Source organism: Apteryx rowi, unplaced genomic scaffold (assembly GCF_003343035.1).
Source record: "Apteryx rowi isolate R43461 unplaced genomic scaffold, aptRow1 scaffold_882, whole genome shotgun sequence".
In the NCBI taxonomy this organism is placed as follows: Eukaryota; Metazoa; Chordata; class Aves; order Apterygiformes; family Apterygidae; genus Apteryx; species Apteryx rowi.
This window is the reverse complement of record NW_020451185.1, coordinates 288-17816: the sequence shown is the minus strand read 5'-3', so window position 1 is coordinate 17816 and position 17529 is coordinate 288. Positions and strand designations below refer to the sequence as shown.

Here is a 17529-nt window from a genome sequence, read left to right as displayed (position 1 = left end):
TTCTTACCATGCAAGCTACAACACTGAACAGTGGAAAGAGGTCAGAACCCACGTACTTTTTTTTAATGAGTGTATCTAACAAAAGACCAACTCTTCCTCATTCCCAATATGCATAATAGTAAGAACATGTAATAAATATATTTACTGTGCTGGTAGAGCATCGTGTGGAACTGGGAACACAGCATTTTAAGAAACATAACTTTGTCAATGCTAAATTGTGGATTATGTAGGTAATATCAAAACTCAATCTCTATTTTCCGAACGTAGTCTAAATCACCATTTTATCATTTTCCAAATTAAAACATTTTGTAGCAAAATGAATTTTACCAACAGAGGGAAAAAAAAAAGTGCCCATGAGTGAATTAAGCCTTATGGTAGCTAGGGTGGGGAGAGGGTGTTAAAACACTTCCTAGTTTCTAAAAGTTTAGTTTCTGGCTTCCATGACCCACCAGGCTGCAGCTGATAAAAAACAGCTGTCAGGCTGCTGCTAATGGTGGCAAACTGCAATGCTACTGTTAGATTTGGAGGGTGCAAGCTTGCAGAAAACAGAATAACTCACTAGTTCTCATAGGAAATGAGAGGCCCAGGGACACCAGCCCGGGAAGCAGTGACAGAATGCACATCACCAGTGTCTTGCAAACTGATGTCCACATCTTTGGACAGGCTGGAATTAACAGGGCTGCACAGAACAGTCTGTTGATCTCTTAACAGTAGCAAAATGCAGAACTGATGGTTAAAAGCAAAACAGTGCTGCTTCCAAAGTTAGCTGAATGTCTCAAAGGCAACACATATATATGACTGTAGCCTTCTGCACTTTCCAGAGTGCTCACAAAACTACAGGCGAATATTTTTACATGAAGTGGCTCTTTAAAACTGGTTATTGTCATTGTCAATTCACAAAGCACCCTCACTAAGCAATAAAGGCTCAAAGTAAAGGAAAATTAGGGATGTTGTATACCCTTATACACATACCTGATGTGATCATTTTAAGAAATATTTAACTCCTATTGTATTTGCTGATTCGTAGATTGCAAAATACCATGGGATAGGTTCCTTGTTCTCAAAGTATCTGTTGTGGTTTTGGTTTTAAACTCCTGAGGTAATGGAAATAATAATCTGTGTGGAGTACACTGTGCATGATTAATTTCAAGGATTGAGATGAATAAAGGTTGGGGTTTTTTTGCCAAAGTAAGTTTCAATTCATATGTAAGTACGTGCCTGTTGGTTTGAGGACAAGGGGTACCTGCTGGGTTTTGACACTTCAAGAAAAGCTTGGCACATAGATGTTTCTTTTTTCTTTACAATTAAGTGGACAACAACCTGCAGTTTTGTAACATGTGCATCTGAAAAATTTTACAGAAATGCAGCCAAAACTGCTGAAGAGTTTTCTTTTTCCAGCAAATGATAACAGAATACTGTAGTTAGAAGAATGAAGAGTTTCAGATGTTTTCAAGTTGAGATAACAGCTAGAAAAAGACCTCTGACACTGCCTGCTATCCCATGAGATTGTGGGGTGCACAGGTTAGCTACATTATTACGCTAACATTCAGTCTACTCTTCTTTGCACAGCTTGTGGAAGAGACAAGAAGAAAAGATTGTGTTGGAATGCATTGGTCTACAGTAACATTCATAGAATATTCAGAAAGTTATGGTTGCCTGTGGATGGCCGATACATCTATCTATCTCTAAATGTTAAATCCATGTATTGGCTTATAATTTAACATAGATTTTTACATAAGTTAGAGGCTTTTGAATAATTTAACAGGTCTTAAAAATAATTTAAAGAAATGTATATGCCAAGTCAGTTTTTATAAACGATCTGTGTGTCAATGGATTCATATTATCCTGAAGAGTTTTGGAAAACAAAAACTTTTAGGACTGAACTAAAGACATTAAAAAAAAGTCTACCCCCCTGTCAGTCTTTGCTGCACCAACCATTATGAAATATCCCAAAATTTTATTTCAGAATTATACTTTGATATTCTAAATTGCAGCTCCTTTCTTCCTTCCTCTGAAGTGCTCTATCACCCACAGTATGGGCCCCAGGAGAAAAATTGGTCTTAAAAGCCCAAAGGAGTTTTGGCACTGTCCTCAGAGAGGCCAGGATTTTATCCTATATGTTACAACACATGTGCCATATTTGATAATAAAAAGTTACTATTTGAGCTACAGCTCACTTAAAAACCGCCCCAACAGTGTTAGCAGGGATACAGGAAAAATGTTCTGACTGAGGTCAGGTTGGATTCACTTGCCTCTAAGTTTGTCTACAGGTCTCTACTCAACAGACACCGCTATTTAGATGTGTCTGAACTTAAAAAACACAAAGCACATGCATACACTAGATACATAGCAATTTCGAAAATAATGCATGACCTACCTGCTGAGAGGAACATCAGGTGTCCAGAAAGGATAAACCCGGGCAACAGAATCTCGCATCTGTATATGATATCCAAGGTAGAAATAAGTGTCCTGGGAAAATCTGAGGGCTAGCAGGTCAGTTGGGTGGCTCTGTAGAATCTGTTCCCATAGGTCACAAGCTTTTGGAAGCCCGCTAGAAATAAGAAACTATTTTGATCACTGAAAGACATGCATACCTACCTCTACTGTCACTGCTAAACTCATGCTACTCTGAAAAACAGAAAACTCAACATCAAAAGACTGTGTCTTGAAGGAATTTCCTAGTCTTTTTATTTTAAGGTTTATTATGACATTGACTTCACAAAGTACCTTGTAGGAAATCACATAAACAAAATCCTTGTGTTACAAGTCGCACACTGTAATAGACAAGACAAATGAATCAAATTTAAGTCATAAATCTAAAGATTTTCCTGCATTGGTCAACTTTAAGTTTGTATAGAGACTTTCTATGCTTAATCTAACTTCACATGCATGAAAACATCATCTTTCTTCACCTCTAGATGCAAATCAAACCCACAGGAACAGGGCTTCAGTAGTTTTCCCTTTGTTAAGAAATGTGAATAATAAATCTGTTGTCATCTATTTGCTTGACAAACAGATAATGAAAGTGAATCGTGTGCCATGTTTTCTATAGAGTACATAAGTTTATTATATTGAACAAAACAGTGAGCCTCTGCAGTGCTTCTGACACTATGCTATCTCCCCATTTTACAGATGAAATACAGCTTTTGCTACAGGGAGAGAACAGAGAGAAGCAGTCTGTAGCTTTGCTTCTGTGGGCCCAAGTCTGTATGATATTATACTAGGTTTTTGGAGCAGTTAAATAGTTTCTCAATTTTAAACAATTTTGACAAATTTTAAAAAAGGAGTGTTTAATGACCCGACACAGCAGCAACACAGCATTTGCTTGCCTATGGTGCTGCTGGCTAACTAATCATGGTGCATACAGTTTGGGGAGATAAATTCAAGAACAACTGTCTATATGTCATCCTGATTCTTTGCTAAATCCCAACTAATGTCAGGCAATACCAATACCGAGTAGCACTTCCATCTGTGGTTGCTAAAATCTTCAGTCTTTCAAATAGGATGAAAGATGCCAACATAACAGCAAATGTGATACATCCCAAGGCGGTACACAGCAGTAGCAAGAAGATCCTGAATGACTAAACCAACTCCTACCCCTTTCCCCAGAGGAACGGCCACTTACCCATTGGCAAACATGTCCAGTGCTGATACATGAAGCTTCTCCCGCTCAGTCAGTGGCTGTGATTTTGCGAGTGTCATCATTGTTCTCATTGCACTGTCCAGCTCTTTGTTGAGCCGCACTGAACTTCCAGTGCCAATCAGCTCCAAACCATTAGCGATAACAAGTCCCATTGCTACAGAAACCAGCACATTAGAGCTTTAGATGTAGAGAATTAGAGGTAATTTATCTCTACATAAATTCTTGAAGGTTTTTGTTTGTTTGTTTGTTTGTTTAAAAAGGGAACTGTCTTGTAGGTGAAAGTAGTCCTAGGATTTAGGACATTATCCAGCAATATCAATGCTAAGAATTAAAGGTTATACTTACTAAAATTTGGATCTGCTGCTTTTAACTTGGAGAGACATCCCTCAATACCTCCTAGACTCTCATTATTGGCCCAGGTTGCATACTGTAACAGAGAGAGACAATTGCTAGAAATCAGACAACACTGTACTTCTTTTCATTCTCCCAAGCAAGTAAAACTCAAAAGCAAGAAAGATAATTGAGTAAAAGAGAAACTTAACTTTCAGATAAGAGTTAGCTTAGTAGGACAATGGAGAAACTGGTTTCTTTAAGGCATTTCAGCAAGTAGAAGGACTAATAATCTTGGTTTTTATGTAGCTTATGTCCAGTGGTGGATTCTCCAGTGCCAAGTAGGATGAGCTGGCTGGCTGGAGTTTTTCCCCACAGCTGTAGCATTTAGCATGGCTGCCTGCTACAAGGATTTTTTTGCTGTCTACTAATGGCTGGCATTAGTAGCCATGCGGCAGCCTGATTTTGAGGTTCCTTCTTCTCTCCTCAGTCACTTTTTGTCAGAAGACTTGCATTAACATAACATCTTTGAGCCCACAACCTTCCTGTTAGGTTTGGCTGAAATTAGCTAACAGATTCACACATTACTGGGAAGAACCAAGGAGCACACATGCACACACATACAGAGTCATTGCCTAAGCTTTCTTTCCTAAGGAAACTAAATGAAAAATAGCTTGTTTCTAATCTTTCAGCTGATAAGAAATTTAAAGAACATGCACAGCAAACGCTGTTTCATACACAAGTCCTTTCAATTCACATTCTCTCAATTCTTCCTGTCATACCTGGGTCAACACAGCATCAAATAGTTTACAGGCTTCATTGCTAGTAGTGGAGAGGGTAAGTCCAGCATCCTGCCAGGCCTGCACAACAAACAAATATGAAACAGCTCATTTCACACATTGATTTTCCAGATTAAGCCAACAGACGTCAAAAAGTGATCATATCTTTAAATGTTCTTCAACCATGTTTAAAAAAAAATTAAGAAAAAGAAAAAGCTGGGAGGACAATGTGAACAGCTATGTAAACCTTTTATGAGGCTATAATTATATGGGAGAATCAATTAAATGGAGTTAGCAGGGGGAATTGTACTGGTGAAAGAGATGACAAATTTTAGAATGTAGATTTCAATGGGCTATGCACCTTGCAACTCCAGAACCATCCTTAATTCAATACAGTTCAATTTTTGGCTAGTCTCTCTGCTGCAGATACACCTCTTCTGAAGTAGTAACACGGTAAAATAAAACCCTGCTTTGCTCTTTATGAAATCAATACCCCAAGTCACACACAGGCCAAATAACCTGCCAGAGTAAATCCACCAAGTCACTGGATTTAAGCCAGCAAATAACTGGACCACAGACTTGTGCACAGTCCTTATGTAAAGGAAAACATGGACATTTGATAAAGCTAAAATGCAATATAGAATCAGGCTGTCACAGTTTCTTAACAAGTTATATAACACTGACTGAGATGTCACATCTACAATCAAACTGCTGGAAGATTCAAAGAACTTATTTTACTAGGTGGGTGGTAGATGTGCTCTTTACCAACAGTGGAATTAGCTGTAGCAAATTAGTTCAAGGCAGTCTTTAAGAGTGCTCTTATAAGTATCTCAGGAAACAAATGAAAAATCCAATGACTATTCCAAAATGCCTAACTTATTCATACGACTGCCTAAGCAAATAGGAATGTAAACACTAACTGCCTGCAGGCTATTTTCTTACACAGGATGGCTGCACAACCAGAAAGCCTGTCATTTCACAAATGTGGGTGCTTCCCTTCAGAACTTATTAACATTCTTTTAGTATAGTTTTTGCATATTCCAACTAATCACTCTCCATTCAATGTTCCTATACTGAACCCATTACTGCCTTTAAGTCTGCGGACACCTCAAGCACAGACTTACATTTAGCACACCATATCCCTGTCTAAGCATATAAACATTTGAAGAGCTACACCAATCACTACAGGATCATTTTTATTCATTACATAGAACTTACAGGATATATATACAAAAAGACCTGGAGCAAGCTAATTCATACTCCTCTTAATGAGGGATTATTCCTTGTGTGTTCTGCAAGAATTTATCTAGTCTCATTTTACAGTTTAAATTATTTCCTGGTACTAATGACTCGACTGTCAAAAATTTTAAGTAACAAGGCAAAGACATCTATTTTAATAGTATTCTAAAACTTTCTCACTGTGATTGGATTAAAGGCTCACATGCCAGCTTTTAAGTACATGAGTGTTCAAATTACAAACTTAAAAGACTACACCAGAATATAAAGTTACATATTTTCTTTAAAAAAAAAAAAATCATACTGCATTCAGAAATAGGGAAAGGAGGAAAGTGAAAAGGGTTAGGCCTGCTACTTATAAGCTACCTTTCATGAAGCCCTGCAAAATAGACCATGAACCACAGGCTGAAAATCACTAGTTTGCATAAACAATTTCTATGCGAAGTTGTTCTTTGTGCCACTGCCCGTCTAGCACAACAGTTGGAAGTACTTTCTGAGTGGAATATGTTACCCCATTTTGAGGAGATTTGTAATATTAAGAATTGTATGAATGAAGTAGGAATGAAAATGTCTGTGTGTGAGCATCAGAAAAAATAACAAAACAAAGCTTAACAAAAAAGGCCTGTCTTGATAACTAAGGACATTCTTTCCAGTTAATCAAATTGAGGAAGGTGTTGTTTCTATTGAGCCTAGAAAGCCTGGGCTCTGATAAGGCCACAGCACAGATAAATCAGCAGATCCTCACTCTGACAACAGGAGGATTACAGCAAGGTTGAATTGTTTCATATATGCCATTACTTCTCCTGTTAGCCCACCAGGAAAACAGACTCTAGGAAAGAACCCCTCCATAACAACTGTTGACTCCTAAAGGATATAAAAGATATGCCCGAGACCTACTTTGTTGCTGCCAATTGAGAACCTAAGAGCCATGATGTGGATGGAGGAGCCAGGACCTCTTGTCCTCTGTGTCTCACCCAAGTGACTCTCACCAGACTATCTGGACACTACTTGGTCTTGGTGCTTGCTTGGTGCATACACGGGTGTGAGATTCTGAGTGAATGAAATCTGTGACAGAATGAAGTGTTCGTAGGTAGAAATCAGCTTGAGATTTTGTAAAACAAGTATCACTGCCGCTTTGCATGAAGTCTGGCATTGAGTTTTGTTGCACTGATTTCCTGCAACCTTACTGTTTAACTCTAGAGCAGACTGTTCTTTGTGATATTTCCTGGGGGAGAGTGCCACTGCCCTGACCTTTAATCCTGCTTTTGGGCAAGGCTAAAGACTTGCCCTTTTTCCTGCTTTCAGATGAGAGTTTAGTACCAGGATATGGTGATTTTTTATTCAGCCCCAGCTGGCTCTCGGGAACCTCTGCTTCTTCTGGGTTGCTCTTCGCATACCCGCTACCACTCAAGTGGTAGTTTCCAGAGTTCTGGAGTTCACCAGACTATGACACCCCCAGAAGTTCTTGAGAACGTCAGCCTCCTGTCCTGACTAACTTTCTTATAAGTCAGCAGGAATCATGCTGGCCCCTCCTTGGACCTCTCAGTATTTTCTGATGAAGGGCCTCATTAACAGAACTTCTTCCAAATTAAAATATTCCTCTCTTTTTTTAACTGGTAACATGACAGCACTCTTTGAGTCAGCTCAGACTTCCTGAGGAAGCCACATCTGGAGTATCTCTAACACAACGGACTACTCTCTGTAAGTGTTAAATTTTGAAAATGCCACAGTTTGAACAAGCCACAGCCTTGGGTAAGAAATTAAAATAAATAAATAGATAGATAAAATAAAGGGGGAGAGAGAAAGAGAACGAACTGCACTGGGAAGGATAATTTGAAACCTTAGAGCTGGAAAGGAGAACAGCAAATAGGACATGTAAGCAACTGGTAAGCAAACAGTGCCTCAGCTGCATTTTAAGATCCTAACAGCACCCTCGGCTCACCTCAGCCTTACTCTCTGGGTAAGGTTATGGGGAGAATAAATTGGGGTGGACGTTAAAGGCTCCCTCCGCCCGCCCCCGCGGTGGCCCTCACCTTGCAGTCCCGCAGCAGCGCCATGACCCTGCTCCGCCAGGCCCGCAGCAGCCCGACCGTCTCCAGCCCGGAGGAGGAGGAGGAGGAGGAGGAGCAGGAGCAGGAGGGGAGGGGAGGGCCGGGCCCGGCGCGCCAACGGCCGGCGGCGGGGCGTTGGGGCGGCGCCCAGCTCGTCGGCGGCGGGCACCTCCTCTCCCGGGCCCCGCGGGGGGGGGCAGCGAGGCGGCCAGGCGGCCGGCCGGCACCCCCGGCCCGCGCGGCCCTTTCCCCCTCTGCCGCCCAGCTCCGGCCCTCGGCTTGAGCGGCGGGGACGTGGGCAGGGTTGGGGGGTTGTGAAGCCAGGTTTGGGGGGTTGTTTTGTTTCCGAGTGGGGGGTTGATAGAACAAGCCTGACAACCCCCTGCCTCAAAGGGGATGGGAAGCCGGGCTGTAGCCGTGACGCTGCCACGAGCGACCTGGCTGGGTGACTGCCCCGGGACCCGAGGTGCCCATCACACCGGGCAGTGGGCCCTGGGGGCACAGCTGGTGCCCTGCAACGGTTGGAGCGGCCAGGAACAGCCAGGGTTTTCCTCTTTAAGCCCTTTTTTAGGTCGCCACACAACACCAGGGCCTGCGCTCCCTCTTCTCCTCCTTGGGCTGCTTAGCTGCTGCCCCCCAGGCTCAGGAGATGCTGCTCCCCTTTTCCAGCCACCGCCCCTGCTGGTCACCTGCTTGGGCCCTCACGGACATGTCTCACAACAGTGGGACAACAAGCACTGGATCTCCTGCTTATGGAACAGCACCATGAAGCTGCATTACCAGCCAGACCCAGGAGGGAGACCCAAGGCAGAGGTGCAGCCGCAGCCCCCACCACATTGCTTCTGGTACCTGAACTCAGCCTGGGTGAAGAACACCTCTCACTGGTCAGGGCAGGTCATACTGGAGGCAGGCCTCCTTCCAGGAAGCACTCCAGCACCCACAGCCTCCAGCTTCATTACAGTGCAATGCTCATCAGCTTCATGTGCTGCACCTGAGTGCCTTCATCACAACTTGAGCATTGAGATGTCTAGGCAGGATATGCGTCTGTTTGTACTTTGGCCACAGATTCACCTGATCCATACATGGCAGCCAGTAGAGCTGGGCTGGTGTGCACGCCTCAAGAGTGCAAACTGGCAGTACCGTTTCAGCAGCCACGGAGGCAACCCATCTGCCCTTCTCGTTCCCAGCAATGAGCACAAAGACACACTACCACCCTCTGTTTACCCAAGGGCCGAGTTGCAACAGGCTTGTGCTACCTACTACAACTACCGTTTGACTGTACGCTACAGACACCATGGGCTCTATGTAGCTTCAGTCAGCATTGAGCAGATGCCTCAGATAAGCCTCAACCTCTCTCTCAAAGTAGAGCCTAACTTGCTGCATGTCCTCAGTATCAGCTCCAAGCTCCTTAGTGTTCCTCAACAGCCCCTTAACCTCTCCTGGAGTCTTCAGCCCCTTGCACTTAGGACACTGGCCTACAGGCTGGTGGACACACAGGGTATAGGAGGTTGGTTCAGTTCCTACAGTTCTTTTACCTTGCAGAGCAACTTCTGTGCTGTACCCACTCTTCAGAGGCTTGGTGAGATGGTGGTGGCCAGCCTCTACTTTCATGTTGATGGAAAGAGATTCAAAGAATTGACAGGAGAATTACATCTGTTCAATGGTACACTGGGCCTAGCTGCAGGTGGAGAAACTCCTGCCTATGTCAACCTTCACCCTGGCAAAACCAAGAGAGGCACTTACATTTTCAGATACAACCATGGAACTTTTTATACAACCAAAGAAAACAACAGCAGTATTGCCACAGATAGCTCTAACACACACTATGTATTCTACCAGCACCAGGAGTTTTCCTACTTATTCTCCGTTGAGTTTGTGAAGTTTCATTGGTATAAGTTCAATATCTACCTTTACATGAATCAGAAAAGGGCTCTGTTTAGGTCTCTGGTAGACAGAGATCTTGAAGTCCACATTTTCAACAGTAGTCCTTCATTTCTGCAGAGCTTTGTTTATTTAGTGTGGTTTATTCCTGTACAACATCCTATGCTACAATGTGAGTGGACCTTCAATCTGCAGCTATTTGGAACAAAAAGAGACCATCTTATTCAGAATAACACTTATACATACAATGATCACGTAAGAAATGCCACACATTTTGTCCGTCGCTCTGTTTTACCTTTTGATCCTGAGAAATACGCAGGGTTTGTGGCAAAAGTGAATTGTACCAGGAATGGACTTACACCTGCTCTTTTACGAGTCAGAGTCAATAATTATGCTTCAAAAACCATAGAACCATTGGTGGCTTGTCAGAAAAAGCCCTGTCGGATAGACATGGTTTGGATTCAGAGACCTACTCTTCATACCTCTCTCTTACGTCATAAAAAGGGGGCATCTTTTTACCTGTTTGTCAGACTGCTAGTAGACTGCAATGTAGGTATAACTATTAGGCCTTTGTGGCGAATCTATCCTGTTGAGGACACAAAAGCCATTCCAGACTGGTCAAGACCTATAAACTCATCTATGATGTATGGTGTAAATACCATACGCATAACTGTTCCCAGTTCTACTTTAGATTATGGGTTGTATCTGTTTTATTTCTCTGTCACAATAACTCCAGTTTGGACCAAAACAGTTCTCAAGGGCTCAGATAAAATTCATATTCAGATTGACAGAACTGATCTAGTTGCAAATATTGCAGCAGGCACGTTCCGAACAGTGGGTTTTTCTGATAGGTGGACTCTTGATGGCTCTTCATCCTCTGATCCTGATTCAGTGGAAGGACTAAAGGGAATCAGGTTTACCTGGTACTGCACTAAAAGGTTATCAGACTACACAAACATGAAATTGAGTGTAGGAAAGAAATGTCATCCAGCCCAGAGAGATTTGAAATGGTTAACATCTTCAGGCCCAGTTCAGGCAGTAGCACCAGAAACCCTCCGAGGAAACACTATATATTACTTTCGTCTAGTGATTCGAAAAGATACAAGACAGAGTTATGCTGACCAAACTGTACATGTGAAGCCTGGATCCCCACCTATTCTGAATGTGGTATGCATTGAAAACTGTGGTAAAACTGTAATCCCAACAGAAAGACTTACGTTATCTGGAAAATGCCTAAACTGTAGAACAAGCAGCCAACCAGTCTATCACTGGTCCCTTTTTTCTGCAGAAGAAAATTCTACAGAAATTAGATTTGATTGGTCTTCCAGAACCTCAACAGGGAGGTCTGGGGCTTACCTATCTGTACATGCTCTGAGTTTTATGAATACTGCATATCAATCATATGTACTTCTATTAAAAGTAACTACTTGGGATGGTAGGTCATCAATCTACAGATACTCATTTAAAATAAATTCTGCTCCAAGGGCTGGAAAGTGTACCATCAAGCCACACTGGGGTACCGCATTTGTGACAAAATTTGTTGTTCGATGCAGTGGATTTTCTGATAGCAATTTACCTCTGACCTATAAAGTAATAGTAGCTTCTGAGGTACCAAAAACTACCAAAATAAATTCTTTAGAGGAAAATACATTTGGCACAATTCTATATTTTGGTTATCAGCCTGAAACTCCTCCATCTTTTCTCCCAGTTGGAGTACCCTCTCAGAAGTATACTTTGACAATTTATGTTCAAGTCTGTGATTCTCTTGGGGCATTTACCCAAGTGAGTTTATACGTAAAAGTGCAGAACCCAGTTGAAAGTCGACCACCAGCTATTGTGTTTCACGAACTACTTGCCTCAGTAAGTGGATCAAGTGCACCAATGACATCTTATCTCCAAACTGGAGATTATTTTAATGCAGGATATTTGGTTTATATTGCAGCCTCAGTCTTAAATTATATTAAAGCTGCACCAACTCTCCAAATATCTAAGGCTCAGCTTCGGGAAAGCCTTATCAAAACAGCCCTGAAGATTTCAACTGAGAGCATAATAGAAATTAATCAAGTAGTTGCTGCTATTTTTCAAGTCACAGAGGAAGCTGATGAAATAAGTATTAGATCACAGGAGCTTGTCATTAGGAAACTGAACGAAGTAACTGAAGTGCTGAAAATACAAAGGAATGAGAGCCATTGGTCCAAACAAACAGAAATTCAGACCAGCGGAATACTAAGATGCTTATCCAACATCCTGAGAGCTTCTCTTTTACATCGTAGGAATGTCAACGTAGATGGAATTAAACAAGTTTTCTTCATCATGGAAAATTTAACCGACGTAGTTTTCCAGGGAAAAGTCCCTGGAGAAATGGAAACTGTAATGGAAACAAAAAACTGGAATATCACTTTGAACAAAAATGAAAACTGGAATGTTACAAATGCTTTCTCTACCATAAAAAAATGCAAGAATTGTTTTTATCCAAAGCTAAAAAAAGAGAATTCTTCAGAATTGCCCAGTGATGCTGTGATTTCCACTACCCTTTATGAGTTTGATGAGAACCCTTTCCCTTGGTTAGGGTATACATCAGAAATCGCAACAACGGTGTTGGGATTCAAAATGACAGAGACCAAGGCTAATGGGGATCTAGTAGGGATCATGCCTGAAGGGGCAGACATTATTATTGCTAGGAAATACATGGACTCTTCAACTTTTCAGTTAGCAATAGGGCCTGATAAAACACAACATTACACAACTGGAGGATTTAGTGTTGAAGTGAAGAAAAATACAAAGGAGGTATATATCCAGATTGTGACCAAACTTAAAGTTACTTTCAAGGTGTTAGTGTTCCCAAGTGCTAATGTCACTCATGCTTCTCCTATAGCCTCTTTTTCTGCATTTCACCACATGTCAACAGTTGCAAGCAAAAATACTCCATCTAATACTGAATGTAACATTAAGGCTCCTTACGTTATCTGCCTCCCAAAGTCATTGCTGAGAATCACAGCCCAAGAAAGTGGTACTGATAGTACTGGAAGTCATAATATCTCTATCATCTTGCTGTCACGCTATGTTGTAAGGTATCAAAATACGAGACTGGTAAGCATATCCATTTTTAGTGATCAGTGCTTATTTCTGGATGGAGGTCGAAGTCACTGGAAAGAAGACACCTGCAGGCTTGGCTCTTTTACCAATTGGCAAAGGGTGCATTGCGTCTGCAATATGAAGCAGAGTCCCAGAAGACTGTTAAAACACACTGCATCAAACACATCCACTTTCAGCATCAGGTTCCTGGCAGCCAAAGTAATAGTTACCCCCAACACCGTGGATCTGGAAAAATCCTTGATAGCGGACATACCTAAAAACCCTGTGACCCTTTTAACAGTGGTGTGTATTTTTTTCGTCTACTTGCTTCTGGCCCTCTGGGCTGTGAAAAAAGACAGGGCTGATAGAGTCAGCAAAGACAAGATTATCGTTCTGCCAGACAACGACCCCTTTGATAAAGCGTGCTTTTTGGTTACTTTATACACAGGCAGTCGCTTGGGAGCTGGAACCAACGCAGATGTTTTTCTTCAACTCATTGGTCAGGATGGCACAAGTGATGTCCATTGTTTACAGCACCCACATTTTCCATCTTTCCGTCAGGGAAGCACTGATACTTTTTTGTTAACTACTAAGAGAGATTTAGGAGACATTTGTTCCTTGAGGGTCCGGCACAATAACAAAGGCCCTTCTCCAAGCTGGTTCTTAAGCAGAGTCAAAGTTGAAAATATGTACACTAAGAAGATCTGGTTCTTTATTTGCAGAAAATGGCTCGCTCTTGACAAGGATGATCACTTACTAGAAAGGACATTTACTGTCATGAATCCAAAAGCATCTCTGTCCAGAATCGACTATTTTTTGATTAATCTTGCTGAAAACCTGATAGATGGTCATCTCTGGTTCTCGATTTTTGCTCATATTGTCACTGGCACTTTCAGTAGGCTCCAAAGGTTATCATGTTGTTTAGCAATATTATTATTAAACCTGCTTGTTAACATTATGTTCTTTAATGCTGGCAAGAGTGAAGAATCTCCACCACACCTGAGGTATTTGAGATCAATAGCAGTAGGAGTTGAAAGTGCTTTGGTTACCATACCTGTACAAATGATTATAATTGCCTTCTTTAGGTATTCCAGGAAGAAACCTTCTTCCTCAGGTGTGACTCAGAAGCACCCAAAGGAAAGTCCATCCCTCATGTCTGAAAATCTTGGGAACTGGAAGGAACACTTACAAAAATGGTACCTTTCAGAAACTTCAGCACGATCCAGGAATACTAGTCCGTTGGGGAACTTTCCTGGTGCTAGCAATTCACAGAGCTTCCAGAATTACGGAAAGATAATAAACCAAGGAACTCCCCAAAACTGGAGTAACTGCACAATTTCCGAAAGAGATGCAAATGTAATTGCAGCAGAGGAGGAGACAAGAACAAATGATGTTCCAAAGGCTAAGGCCTGGCAGCGAAGACAACCATCAAATTCCAATTTTAGTAATAATAATGCATTAGAAGGGGACAACTTGCAGAGAGAAGAGAAACCACTAAGCATCATCTCCAGGCCCTTTCGCAAGAGACCACGCATAGTTTTTTGTTGGTGGTGCGTCTATGCCTCATGGGTATTAATTACAGCTGTAACTGGGCTATCATCATTATTCATTGTATTATATGGTTTGTCTTATGGCTATCAGACTTCACTAGAGTGGCTTTTAGCATCTGCAATCTCCTTTTTTGAGAATGTGTTTCTTCTTCAACCCCTAAAAATCATTTTTTTCTCAGCTGTGAGTACAATCACTCCAAAATACTGTGAAAACATCACATGGTTAACTCAGGAAAATTATTCTGAAATTAAGTTGGATAAAGCAACTATGAATGCAGATGAGATGAGAGAGATGCACTGTAAACTTGTTAAAGTCAGAGGCAGTAAGCAGTATAAGCCTTTAGAAGCTGATGAAATTGCAATCGTGTTGAAAAAGGCAAAAATTAAAAACAAAGCTCTTGTTTTTCTAAAAGATATCATCAGTCACCTTGTATTTTTAACACTTATATTAAATCTTGCCTATTCCACTGAGAACACCAGTAGTTTTTACTACAATCAATTTATTCATGATCAGTTCTCTCTCAGACTTTCCAGTGTACATAAGCTAGAACATATTTACATGTGGGTGAATGGTGTGTTCTTGCCTTTGATCCATAACGACATTCAGCCAACCTTTCTTTCTGATAGCTGGTCCAAAATCATTGGTTTGCCTAGGATGAGGCAAGTACGGGCTAAAGATACAGGGAAGAAATGTTTCCGTCCTCGCAGCTTTGTAAATAAATTTGTGATCAGTAAAAGCCACTGTCTTCACAAATATGGCAGTGACATCCAAGAGAAAGGTGACTATGCTGGCACTTGGACAAAGATTGCCAAGGAATATGTTTCCAAGGATGCCAGCAGTTACATTGGATTTACTTACCAGCCAAACAAGACTCCATGGGTGTATTACTCATACGGAGATTTGCACACATATGGACCAGCAGGATACACCTTTTACTTTTTCCCTGCAGAAGGAAGACGCAATTCAACGACAAGGCTGGATGTTTTACAAAAGAGCAATTGGCTTGATGAAAAGACATGGGCTGTGATCATTGAACTAACGACATTTAATCCAGATGTACATCTGTTTTGCTGCACCTCAGTCATATTTGAAGTTTCTTATTTTGGGGTCATAAACTCAAGCTTGTCAGTACATTCTTTTGCTCTCCCCATTTTTCATCAGCAAACTAAAGCTCAAATGGTTGTGTCTGTAATTGTCCTCGTCTTTCTCTTCATTTACATTGCGGATGAGCTTCACACCATAGGCAAAGAAAAGAAAGATTACATTAATAATATTTCCAACATAATCAACTTAGGTTTAAAATCAGTATTCTTCCTTTTTGTTTTTTTAAAGGTCACAAAGTTTAAGATGGGAGCAGATATTGTGAAATTTTACTTACTTCATCCAAATGATTTCATTCATTTTCATGCAGTTTCTCATTTGGATCAGATTTTAAGGATTACTATGGGTTTTTTAGCATTTTTTACAGTTTTGAAAACTCTAAGATATTCCCGATTTTTTTATGATGTGCGCCTGGCACAAAGATCAATCTTGGCAGCTCTTCCTGGAATCTCCTCCATGGCCCTTGTGGTGGTGGTGTACTTCTTTGTATTTATGGCTTTTGGCTACCTTGTATTTGGACAGCATGAATGGAATTACAATAATATGATTTGCTCAGCTCAGACTGTATTCTCTTACTGTGTCTCAGCTTTCAGAGACACTGCGTTTTTATCCAACAGGTTGCTGGGTGGTCTTTTCTTAGCCTCTTTCATGTTGGTGATGATCTGTGTCTTGATCAATCTATTCCAAGCTGTTATTTTATCAGCTTATGAAGATATGAAACAACCTGTATATGAAGAACCATCTGATGAAGCAGAAGTGGTTACTTTTCTAATTAAAAGGCTCAGAAAGATGTGGTATCTTCTGATCCATAAAACACCCAAAACAGGCGACCCAGATCTTCTTCACAATATATTCTATGGGCAGCCTCAGAGGAGATGTCACCGACATTTAGGGCTCAAGAACAGAAAAATAAATGGCAAAGAAATGGTTTATCTTGTCATATGAGTGAGGCAGGATTTTGTGTTCAGGACTAACTTTGTGATATTTATTTTTCAAATAAATGCTCATAAATGTTTACATTGATTAGCTATGTTTAATAAATTCTTAACACTCAGCCACTTGATTTTGATTGTGTTCAGATTTTCTCCAGAATGTTTTGCATCCACTTCAGTGGTACTTTACTGTCATGGGAACTGATACCTATTTTACATAGACAATAAATAAAGAATAAGCTCAGTAGACTATGAGTGGTAATCTTGCCTCTGGCTAAGAGCGTCTGAGCACATCTATACTAATAGAAGACTAAAAATGGCCAGAGATCTGAAAATGTTGATAAAACCTTTACTACTCAAAGCATAAAGAATAAAAAAAGATAGGATGATTTATTGTGGTTTGACCTGGCAATTAAAAATATAAGTTCTCAACACTACATTTACATTTGTATGCAATGACACTGATACAGTTTAACTTTTGGAAGTCATTAATATTAGACTATAAAATAGTATAAATAGTATAAAATACTATTATATAGCCTAAAAGTTTTCAGTAGAATGCTGTATTTTACAACTTTATCTGCATACTAGTCAGTATGTTACTCTCTATATGTGAAGACTATCCAATGTAAACAGATAGAGGCAAGAAGAAGAATTTGCTTTTATCTCATCAAATATAAAATAAATAGAAGTTACTCAGAAAAGTATCAGTCAGCTTCCTTTTCTGTCCACGTAATTTGTTTGCTTTACAAAATGGATATACAACAAAACACTTCATCCTCAAAGGTAATGATCTAGACTATCCCTACGTATTCATTTCTTGCACAGAATCCCTTTCTCCTTACTTGAATCTCTGTTATCCAAAGAAATTTTAGGTCCATATTTTGTTAGAAAAAGTGAGGGGCTTACTATAAGAACCTCTGACATTACATGTTCAGGTAACCAGCTAA

General features: G+C 40.7%; 2 protein-coding genes across 6 annotated transcripts in view; one reads left to right on the top strand and one right to left on the bottom strand.

Moving 5' to 3' along the window:
• TTC38 (tetratricopeptide repeat domain 38) overlaps positions 1–8086 on the bottom strand; it is a 29419-nt gene extending 21333 nt beyond the window's left edge. For 3 of the 5 annotated variants that reach the window (XR_003257714.1, XR_003257715.1, XM_026090920.1), the window contains exons 1-5: positions 6886–6996; positions 4756–4833; positions 3989–4070; positions 3626–3797; positions 2378–2551 (exon numbers count right to left, since the gene is read on the bottom strand). Coding sequence is in view for 3 of the 5 variants with exons in the window: in XM_026090920.1 (XP_025946705.1) it covers positions 2378–2551; positions 3626–3797; positions 3989–4070; positions 4756–4833; positions 6886–6918 (539 nt within the window). In the remaining 2 variants the exon portion in view is untranslated. Of the gene's footprint in view, positions 1–2377; positions 2552–3625; positions 3798–3988; positions 4071–4755; positions 4834–6885; positions 7000–8021 lie in introns of those variants that run through there. The other 2 variants (XM_026090921.1, XM_026090922.1) reach the window with 2 other exon arrangements.
• Positions 8087–8435: 349 nt separating this feature from the next.
• On the top strand, positions 8436–16592 carry PKDREJ (polycystin family receptor for egg jelly). Its single transcript, XM_026090928.1, has one exon. The coding sequence runs from the start codon at positions 8436–8438 to the stop codon at positions 16590–16592; it is 8157 nt and encodes a 2718-aa protein (XP_025946713.1).
• Positions 16593–17529: the final 937 nt, after the last annotated feature.